The sequence below is a fragment of the Notothenia coriiceps genome, unplaced genomic scaffold (genome assembly GCF_000735185.1).
Source record: "Notothenia coriiceps isolate Sejong01 unplaced genomic scaffold, NC01 NC01_scaffold00017833, whole genome shotgun sequence".
In the NCBI taxonomy this organism is placed as follows: Eukaryota; Metazoa; Chordata; class Actinopteri; order Perciformes; family Nototheniidae; genus Notothenia; species Notothenia coriiceps.
Genome location: NW_011350534.1, coordinates 281 through 11,625, shown reverse-complemented (window position 1 = coordinate 11,625; position 11,345 = coordinate 281). Strand labels below are relative to the sequence as shown.

Genomic DNA, 11,345 nt, shown 5'->3' with positions numbered 1-11,345 from the left:
AAAGGAGGCTAATGTTGACCCGTGATGATGTTTAGTCGCCTCATTTAGACACTTGTTAGCAACTCCTGTTTTTAAAATTCACCAGTGGGGTATATTTACTGACGTGTTTTATGTCGTAGAACAAAGCGTTAGGACTCATTCCTGCACCACTTTATTGACCATTGTTGACAGCACGTGCAATTTATGTTGATAACGCTGGCAGAAGATAAGAATAGCAAGCATCCCCTTTGTGCCTTGGCAGTCTCAAAGTGGACCTATCATGCTATATTTGAATAATATAGTGTAGGACCATACCTATATAAGGCATATTTATACTTTTTATTTTTCAAAATACCAAACAGATCATGCATTTTAGCCATTCCTCATTTCGCTCAATGTAACACTGTCTTTGCATGGGCTGATTCTGTGAGAACAGCATCACCTACAGGCCTGGCATATGTACTACAGCGTCTCCAGCGCTTTCGAACGGCAATGTCCGTGGCTGTCTCGTCCTGATTGGTGGAGTTGGCCCAATAGCCGTAGCGCCACTTCTGTGACGTCATAGAAGTGTTCAAATCTGGATCAGTCTGTATCAGATCCGTTGCAGCCCCTTTTTTTGGGTATGGAGGAAAATAGAGAGGGTTGTGTTTTCTGACACTTGGTGAGTTCCCTGGAACACCGGGGACACATATTCATGTATAAAAGACGTACAAAAGTGCATTTTGCATGACAGGTCACCTTTAAAAGACAAAAATAATCCGTTTGATCAAACTATTTCATATTTATGGAGTTATTTCGACACTTGCAGATTTTTTTGCCAAGCTTCTTAAACGGCTGTATTATTTTCAAGAAATCCTTAATGACTTCACCACTCGCTGCTAATGCTATTGGCTACTGGACCACTAATTCTGATTCATGATGTTTGTTTTGGCTCAGTAATGATGCTACGGAGAAAGTTGTTTTATTTTGACAGTCTATCTTCTGAATAGGCTCACATCAACAAAAATATAAAGTACATTTTTGATCATGCCCATGGTGCACCATGATTTGGATGTCGTTCCATCTCACCACTTATCTGATTTCATCTCTCCGTCAGTGTTCTTGTCTCTAATGCAAGAATCCCATCGTGTTACTCATTCTCTGTCTCATACAGCTTTAGTGTGTGTGTGTGTGTGTGTGTGTGTGTGTGTGTGTGTGTGTGTGTGTGTGTGTGTGTGTGTGTGTGTGTGTGTGTGTGTGTGTGTGTGTGTGTGTCTGACCAATTGCAATGATTTACTGTGTTGCCCTGTCTTTTTCACAGACGGAGGTAAATTGGCCGCTGCCAGGAAAGCTCCAGGTAAGTTAGATGATTGAACTGACACATTCATTAACAAATATGTAGGAATTGGAGAAAAACTAGCTATCTATTCTTCACATGTCTCATATTTTTACCTAAAAAAATCTCTCCTTTAATGCTAACTCCTTTTTTACAGCTGGAATGAGGAGAAGAAGGAAGATGGTTAGGCGTCACCACAAGCCAAGGCAGTCAATCCAATAGAGAGAAAAGACCTCTGGCTCACCGCAGGGACTGAATGCATCTCCAGTGCTCCTGGTAGAGTGCTGGAGGATAAAACAAACTGTGTACCAATAGAGAGAGAGATCAAATCAATCTAGCATTTGTTGTCGAAAACACCAGTAAAAAGGATTGTTTACTATTCCACATGAACCATACTTGTTATGGAATGGTATGTTATAGTATTGCATTTCCAATAGGAAAAATAGCATTTAAGTACAAGGGAAATATGGACTTTTACCATGAGATAGATGGTGTGTCAGGTGAAATATATTTACCACTGAGAGATATTTTTTATGTCAATTTAAAACAGATGGCTTGGGAAGACTGTTGTTTGCTTTTTATAGTGCTCGAATTTTGTACAATTTATGCATTTTTAAGAATATACCAAAATGAAATCCTGTTTTTTTTAACCTCTGTAAATTATCACATGCTGATTAAAAAATAAATTTCATTTGTATACTGTTTACAGTTGTCTTTCTTTCCATCTTCATTGAGATTACTGCCGTGTATGTCCTTGTTCGACCAGGATTCACAATCAACTATTTGTTTTTACCTCAAGGTAGAAGTGGTATCACATCGGCACCTTCCTCGTTAACATTAAAATTGCATGGTAAACATGCCCAATTGAAAATCCATACATTTGTAAAGATAATTTTTTTGCATGTCCTGCAGAAATATATCTGCATGATAAGAATATGTTAGCCACCGTTGTTCACAAACATATGACCCATTTGAGGAATTATATAACAGTTACTCTATGCTCTATTTCACTGTAGCACATTAGACAAGTATGCATCTCAGATTCTACTCAGTTTATCCAATCATATTTTCCTTCTATAAAGAAAAGAAGATGAGACAGTCAGCTAGAAATTATGAAAAAGTGCTCTGTGGAGTGGGGCTCTGTTGCAAGATCATTAACATGATCCAGGGCTGCAGCAGCGGAGGGAGTCGACTGCAGCAGAGGGGAGTATAAGTGTGCACAAGGATTGCAGATTTAACGTCACAGGGTGCTGATAAAATACTAAGGAGAAGAGGTCATGCATCTAAGAAGCTGAAGAGTCCTTTCAATTGAAACAGTCAACACAAGGATTATTAACTACTTAGAATCTGTTGATTTAGTTTTGGCATGTTTATAATTTATTTCCCGGATGAAATTCAGTTTAAACCCAGTCTAAATGTATCCATCATTTCCTCTCTTTAAATAGGTTTTTGTTACCGTAAAAATGCTTGGGTTGATCTTTAGATCCTCAAAAACAGCATGGCTTACCATTATCACCATAGTTGTGATTCAAGCCTGCTCAATGGTTCCCCATGAAGCAACTGCAGGGTATACAGAATGGCCATATTGTTTCACTGAAAATCAGTCGGCGCAATACATCTATAGGATAAAACTCCCAAAGATGCATTCAATCCAGAATCCTTGATGTGATTATGATAATGTCATCCTTTTCCAGAACCCAAAGAAGGCCAAGAATTAAGTCACAGCCCTCCAAAGATTTACAATACAAAATCATTTCAATGTTGATTAGTAAATAAGTTGTGATCAAAGTGTCCTTGTAGTCCTTAAAATAAAATATTAAGTTTTCAGCAAACGTTGGTCCATAGCTATAAAGATTAAACCAATAGTTGTGTTATTTTTTCATGTACTACAGATGTTGTTTCTTGTGTAATGTTTTTGTAGTCAAGCATTTTTTTTAAACAACTTACCACTCGATAAAATACATATTTATTTTGTAATGCCTTTAGAGCAGGGTCATAATTATTCCTGTGTTTTTAACAACTGATTTGTGTTGCTTCCTCCCTTTGTCTTCAGTTCATTGATCATCAAACATAAATGTGCTTAATGAATATGCAAATATTATAATATTTCTTGGTGACTTCACTTGAGCTTGTCACACACATGGAGTAAGGACAAGTCTCAGCTCTCCGCTCTACTACTCTTGGTGAACACACATTTTGAACATAGTGTACTTCTATAAAAATACACCGTACTCCCCCCCAGGAACCGACCCAAAGTCTTATTTCACTCTTCCCTTCCAAGCTTAGTGCCTGGCAGATCTCTTGTGTTACATCCAATTCTAAATTAAAACCAGGGGACCACAGCTATGGATCTGAAATGTGTGGGGTTTGAAGGTAGTCCCTGCAGAGACAGGATTAAAGTGCCAGCCATGATTAACTTTATGATTTAGGTTCACTGCACATTTCCTCACCACTCAAACTGTGCCACTTCAGCTGATCTCAGACAATGTGCTTAGATTTTGTGTGCTATAGAAAATTAGGTACAATGATAGATGTGGATGAATAAAATATAGTGCTTGCTGATTATGTCAATTACATTTAAATTGTATATCTTTTTAATCAATTAGTTGATGCTACATCATACCTGCTGAGTAGATCATGTCAGACTTTGAAAACATCTAGCCTAAGCTATCTTGAGAATAAAATCGTAATATTAAATAACTGCAGACATTTAATGTCCATACAGTATACATGTTTTAAGTTAAGTTAAGAGCTTTGTTATATCTGTGCCTTACATATTCTGTCAGAAAACACTTGCTATTCTATGAAATGGTTATGTTTTTCAAACCAATATTTCGCTGTCACAAACAAACTGCTAATATAGAAATCAAAACAGTGAGAAGGTAAAAAAGATGAAGGCACATGTAGAGTCAGACAAATATCAAACACTGTTGGGTTCATTTAGCCATATTATCCAACAGGGTTTAAGAGTAGATGACGGTGCTTTGCCCAGGAGAATTATACATAGCTGAAGTATGACTATGTTTTCTGAGGATTGACAAAGAGAAACACATGCAAACGCCCAACCAAAGCAAAGCAGGATTTTTGTGCAGATCACTGAATCCATTGTTGCTTCTGTGGCCAGTAGTTCCTCTGTAGAGAGAGGAATTATAGTGAGCTGTGTGTCTGTGGAGAGAGTGATGTCACGCCTTGCGGATGCCCATGGGAGCACAAGCCAAAGAGGCTAAAATGGTGTGTGTGTGTGTGTGTGTGTGTGTGTGTGTGTGTGTGTGTGTGTGTGTGTGTGTGTGTGTGTGTGTGTGTGTGTGTGTGTGTGTGTGCGTGTGTGCGTGGGAGGTAGAGAGAGAGAGAGAGAGAGAGAGAGAGAGAGAGAGAGAGAGAGAGAGAGAGAGAGAGAGAGAAGTACAGAGAGAAGCGGTTGTGAAGTACAGGTGGTGTACAAAGTCAAATATTTGACACTAATTAATTACAAAGGCAGTCTTGTCACATTTTGCAGACATATTTTCCTTAGGTGTTGAAAGCACACCTTGTGTGGTCTCGTGACTAGAAAGGGTTACATAAAAGTGCAAGTGCATGCATGTTGCTGCAATATTGCTTTGTAAAAATGACATTAACACAAAAAAAGTTTGCCTTGAGACAAGAGTATTTTGGTATTTGTATTTGGCCTTTTTCAAGCACTTAATTGATGTCTTAAGGAGGTCCTGCTTTTTTGGGATTCCCCCTCTTTCCTGTAGTGTATTATATATACGTTTTTGTGCATAAAAATGGTCGGCAAAGGCTAATATCCCAAAGTTCACCATGTCCCCACCAGCACTGCACCCTCCTTCCTGAGACTCCTTGATTGGACTCCTTTGTTTACTTCTGTAATACATCACTTTGTAACAGTTGTGCTTCTGTTGGCTAGCGGTCCCACACATTGTGCGGGATAGGTTAAGGGACAGGACGTTTCTGACATATCTCCAAGAAGTTGATCAATCATTGGATTAACCAATCAAAGCAGACTGGGCTCTCATTTCAGACCGAGGGGGAAAAAGGGTTCTGCAACAAAGGCAGTATTTCAAATATAAAGCACTTGTCAAGAAGCATAAAATACAAATATGACCCTTAAAATGAGCATAATGTGTCCTCTTCAATTATGTTGAATCTAATTACTGGTTGATGTCAACCCATACTCTAAATTCACCATTTAATCATATGAAGGGATCTGATTACACCAAACTCACAGCCTGGCCTTGACTAGTCTCTAACACAGAACATGCACAGTGACATCATCCAATACCAACCATGATCACAAGAAGGATTTTCCAAAGAAACCCGGGGTCCAAAATCAGGGAGGGAGAAGGACGGAAAATGAGCCACGGTCGAAAATAGACCAAGGGAGGGATACAGTATATGGACACAAAGGGAGGGAGGTTGTGTGCTATCTGTCACACTTGCTGATACCAGTTACGAGACAGAGACATGCCCAACACATGAAGCTCAGCGCAAGTTCTTTCAGGAAGACTGGGTATATATACATTCACTCCGCAGCTGCATATAATCAGCTCATCACAGGCGTTCTCTTTAACCTATTACATTTCAACTCATTCTCCAGCAGCCAATCACCGTGCTGCAGCAACATTTTAAAATGGTTCTCCTCTCTCCTGCAGTCAGCTGTGATTTCAGGTTTTCATGCTGCCGCCCACCTTCTCCCCATCCACCTCCATCATATCCAGTGCCAGGAGAGCTAATCCAAAGACCTCATCACCTATATAATCACGGCTGCATTTCCCCCTTTAGATATACGATTTCAGGATTGGGGTCTAATCGCCAAAGACTTAACATTTATCATATGGCATGTGTCAAAATGAAGTCTCTCCTGATGGAACTGTTTTATGTGAGTATATAGGCTGTTCCTACTGATGTTGGGGTGTCTGTCCTTTTCTCTTGATAAGTACGGCTTTCCCTCAAGGCAAAACAAAGCTGGGAAGCGAGCAGCAACCTATAATTATGTGGAGTTACATACATGGACGTAAACATAAGGGTTGAAGTTAATGTTGACTTGTCCTTGACTTTCAGTACATTTATGCTGAGACAATTAAGTTATTGTAATTTAACTGCCTGAAATGAACACATTCTATTTCAACAAAATAGAGCTTTGTAAGTTAAGATAAGATAAGATAATTATGATAATACTTTATAGATCGAAATGTGGGAAATGTTTGTGTTGCAGCAGCATAAAAAGACATGGCATTGTACAATAAAAATGTAAACACAAGAAATAAACAAGAAAGTAGAAAATATACATTGTTGAAGTTGTATTCCACATTACAATTAAGACTTTCAGTATTTGCATTTCCTCATAGAGACAAAATATATTTTTTTCTGCCATTTATGTCTACTTGATTGACTGTTTGGATCTATTCAAATTAGTTTTTTTTAAAGAGTAAAACAGACTGGTTTTTGTTTGGCTTGTTTGACAATGGCATTACAATGTGATTACACTCAACAATCAGTTGCATCAATTGGTTCATTTTATTTCTGAATTCAATTTTCATTGTAAATCATTAAAAAGCACAGTTTGAGGTTTGTGGCTACTTCAATTTATAATTACATAAATATGCAAACCACCACACATAACTCTTCCTTACTGTTTATTTCTTCAACTGTGTTTCTGCTGAATGTTATACTTTATGTGGTTTCAGGCCTCATAGATCATCACACGTTGTCTCGTAAATAAGCCCAGGAGTCTCAGTGAATGTATCAAACAACGATAAGTGAAATATTATTTAGCTTGTGGTTGGATTTACCAGGAAAACCTTACTAGTTCTATAAATCAAAAGCATATGAGAGTATGCTTTATCAAAGAGAGCTTTCCTTGCCACGACAGGCAACTGTGTTTGGACTGTTTAGGGATGGGGAATTGGTTTAATATGGTCAATTTTATGAAATGATAGGATTTTCCATGGGCATTTTTGGTTTATCTTCTCACTGGCATAGTTTTAGTTTAGCAAATTATGTCATTTATATGGATTATATAAATACAGATGATAACGAGCAAGACAAAATCAAGTTTTCCATAAAAATGAATGCCTGTGGCTTCCTGCTAGTGATGTATACATGTGTTCTTGATATTAAAATATACTTTGCTGTTCCTCATACAGTGATATACGTTCGGCATCTAAAATAAAACACTGAATTGTTTTTTGTAACAAATGTTTGTTAATTTGTATCTGAGGTTTTCCAATCACTTCAACAAGCACATTAAAACTCCAACACAATCTACTTTTGCCATTTGAAGCAGTGGGTGACAATTTTGGTGGAGGAGACCACATATTAACGATATATCTCCACAAGAGGTCGAGGGGGTGTCCATATGGCCATCTGGTGTGCTGAGTGCCTCCCAAGAAACATTTTCTTACACATTGATGGTATACCGATTTATTACATTGGATGGGAGACAAAGAGGGTTTTTCTGAAAATCATTAACCTTGACATGAAAGCTTGATGCGAAAGTGCAGTACAAAGTGTGAAGTCTAATATGAGTTTACCCTTGCATCACACAAGACCAATTGCACACTTAAAAACAAGCAACAGGAATGATATGTCAGAACACATACAAACATTGGATTAATTCTGAAAGCATAAGGCTTTTGATCAAACACATAAAACATCCATTACAGCATGTAGCTTACTTAACAAAAAGGCTATGCTCATGTTCGATTTCGATGAAGTGCTTGTAAGTCAGCTGGAGAGAAATGTCTGCCCGTGACAATTTATTCGATAAGAAATTATTTTATCTAGATATTTGTTAATGGAGCAAAACATTTTAAGGCAATATTTCAAGATCTCCAAAAAAAAAGAGCAAAATATGTTGAATAAAATGGAAAATAACTGACTTTCCACATGCATGATGACATTTATTTTCCACCTTTTGCGTAAGCTGGTGATCTTTACATCAAATTCAGTGCTTTTATAATACAATAATAGCTTAGGACCACTTTTAAAACAATTCTGTTTAACTTGCCCCCTAGGGCATTGAGTAGACATTACAGGAAACTGCTCCCCATCAGCGTACAGTTTGTGTTTCCTATTTTTCCAGGTGTTTCCTTTATTTTGGTATAGATTCTCTCCAAAACTATATGAAGGGAGGCAAACACAGCCTGTACACCAGACCGTAACCTGTTACACAGTAAGTTTGACAGACTTTGTAAATCATAGGTTGTCAAATAAATCACATGAAGTTACAACTTCAAAAATGGTTAACAGCTTAATGAAAACAATTGGAGTAGCATTCAAGAAAAAAGAAGCTACTCAAAAGTGTACTATGTCATAAATCTTGTGTGACAGCTTGAATCTGAATAAATACAAGCTGGCGTTACAGTATCAGCAGGGTTATTTTTGTTAGAGTCTGCACAAGCCGTTTTCATTTTTCAGCAGGACTCTGTACAGGATAATGACCATGTGGAAAGGGATGTCTGACTCATGCATCAGTGTGGGGTCTCTGCAGCCCCCAGATGACGAATGAGACAGGATCATAAGTACACAAGGACAAATATTCGAGGATAAGTTTTTTTCACCTGAGTGCAAAAGTGTTTTTAAAGTATTTTTTTCCTCCTGGCTACAGCAGATTAAATGGTCCTCACACCAAGCTATGGAAGTGTGGTGCTCACAAGTGTAGCAAAACATGTATGTATGTGTGTGAGAATGTTTGTGAGAATGTGTTTGTAATTTATACCAGTGTGGGCTACAATAGGTCGTCGATCCATCCAAATTTGTTTTGTTTATTGTTCCATTTGACCTACCAAGGGATAGTAGTTGAAATTATTAGGAATGCCTATTAGAAATGATGAGATGCCTTTGGATGTATTTTCTGGCTAAATAATGCTGTGATAATGATAAACAGACTCGACCATAATCAGTGTTGTTTAGATTTGGTCGACCTTCTAGCTCTGCAGCATAGGAACCTGAACATGGCAAATGTCAATAACAGCAGTACAGTCGCTATAGTCAGCAATAGTAGCAGTACATCTACACCGTAGTACGAGTACCAGGGCATCTTATAAGCCTCTGTACGCAGGTGAGGTGCCCCCTTATTACGCATCACATATTCTACCCAGAAGGTGGCCTTATCCATCGGGGTCATTGGCTGATCTCTGTGCAAACGTGACAGTCTTTGCATGTTCTGTCTGTAGCTGTCGTGATGGAGCACTTCATTTATGCCTTGCTCAAAACTGTGTCCGCTAACATCAGCTAGCTCAATTATCTTTCCGGCGCCTCGGTGTTGCAGACGTAGAAGATTGTCATACTGGTCAAAGAACAATGGTATACCGAGCACAGGGACCCCGTGGTAAATGGCCTCCTGTACGCCGTTGGTTCCCCCATGAGCTACAAAGACTTTTGTCTGCGGGTGGCCAAGGAGGTCCTTCTGCGGCATCCAGTCCACTATCAGGGTGTTGTTGCCCAAAGTAGAAGGACGCTCACCTTTGTGCCTCCATATCACCTGATCAGAAAATGAAATCATTATGAATTGGTTTTGTGTCTGTACAAAAGATATAATGATGATTCCATTGCTGCAGCCTGCATCTACTTATCATAAAACTATAAATTATAGAATCAAGTATTATTATTATTATTATAATTGTCAATGTTATGGTGCGTTCATACCGGACATTATTTCTGTCTTTAGGACGTTGTTGTGAGTTTGGACGGAGCCTATACAGGTTAGTTTAGCCTGATCGATCCGATCTTCACTTTCAGAAAACACGCATTTTAAAAGGTTTTGTCTGGACACTGCACATGAATTCATGGTTTTTACTAACCAGTATCAGTAGGCCTATGTAGTCATTCCGGCATCATTTTTGAAACGTGTATTACAATAACATCACAGTAAAATATGTTAATTTAGTTGTAGTTGGTTGGTTTCTACCACAGTATTTACATGGAGATAAGCCCCGCCCCCTGGCCAGCGCGTCTTGTTTGAATGATGTGAATAAACACAGTTGACAGCCGCGGTGAAACTCGAGCGATCAGAGGTGTCCGGTGTGAACGCAGCATTACTATTGATAATTACCAATTATAAACTAGCAGTTTTCAACATTTCATGAAATAACACAATTTAATCTCTGAGCATGTGTTACCTTCTGAGGCATCTTGGCAAAGACGCTGGCGATTTCATTCGCGACCTCTTTGGGCAAAGCATTCACATAAGTCCCCAGAGTCATGATGATTACTCCATGCTCCCCAGCACTCTGAACAAAGTCCTCCAGGTCTGCTGGTAGTGGTTGGGCTGGTTTGCACTGGAACCCTCCTATGTAGATGACATTTGGCATTGTTGGCCGAGGGAATTCAAACACAAAATCCGACCTGAACAGCCAAATGTCTGCTTCCTGGAGAAGCGAAATGATGTCACATCCACCCTTGATGTATTTCTCACACATGGCATCATAGACCGGCCCCACCAAGAATTCCTGCTGGAACACTATAATGCCATAGAAAAAAATATTCTTCACCCTCTGGAAAAAAGTCATTTTGTCCGTTAATCCTGATCCTGGAACTGGGATATAGGACAATGGTGACGGAGCTATCACAAAGTGGCCTTCTCCGCTGGTGATCCAGCGAACATTGAGCACCAAAGGCAATTTCAAATACTTTGCTAATACGACCCCTGGTGCAATAGCTGGGTCAGTGAGAAAAAGATCATATTGGGAATCCTTCAAGCTTTTGACCATCATTTCATCATCTAAGATTTGAGGGAGGGCATAAGACCAAATTGAATGAGCACGAGCAATCATAGAGAGGAAATCCTTGGTGAGTTTGAGGAAAGTAAATGCTGATGCACCCTCTCGCTGCGCCTGAAAGATTGCAAAAGAAAATGTTTTAAAGTGTTGAAAAGTAATCAACTTAAAGGTCCCATGTCATGGCCATTTCCACTGATCATAATTCCATTGTTGAGGTCTACTAGAATAGATTTATATTGTGCAATTTTCCAAACTCACATTGGTTTCTCAAACAGCATCTCTGTAAACTACGTGTATTCACTGAATTTCACTCTCTGCCTTTAACGGCTCGT

At 38.9% G+C, this 11,345-nt stretch overlaps 1 protein-coding gene and 1 long non-coding RNA gene across 2 annotated transcripts; one reads left to right on the top strand and one right to left on the bottom strand.

Moving 5' to 3' along the window:
- The first annotated feature begins 1,207 nt into the window (after window positions 1-1,207).
- LOC104950570 (uncharacterized) lies at window positions 1,208-1,998 on the top strand. The gene is made up of 2 exons (XR_798933.1): window positions 1,208-1,315; window positions 1,452-1,998. It is a non-coding gene; the product is annotated as an uncharacterized lncRNA (long non-coding RNA).
- A 5,579-nt stretch (window positions 1,999-7,577) lies between these two features.
- On the bottom strand, window positions 7,578-11,127 carry LOC104950571 (UDP-glucuronosyltransferase 1-2-like; the record flags this gene model as incomplete). Its single annotated transcript, XM_010777106.1, has 2 exons — window positions 7,578-9,776; window positions 10,414-11,127. Coding segments are annotated over 2 exons (1,299 nt in total), but the record flags the coding sequence as incomplete, so codon positions are not given.
- Window positions 11,128-11,345: the final 218 nt, after the last annotated feature.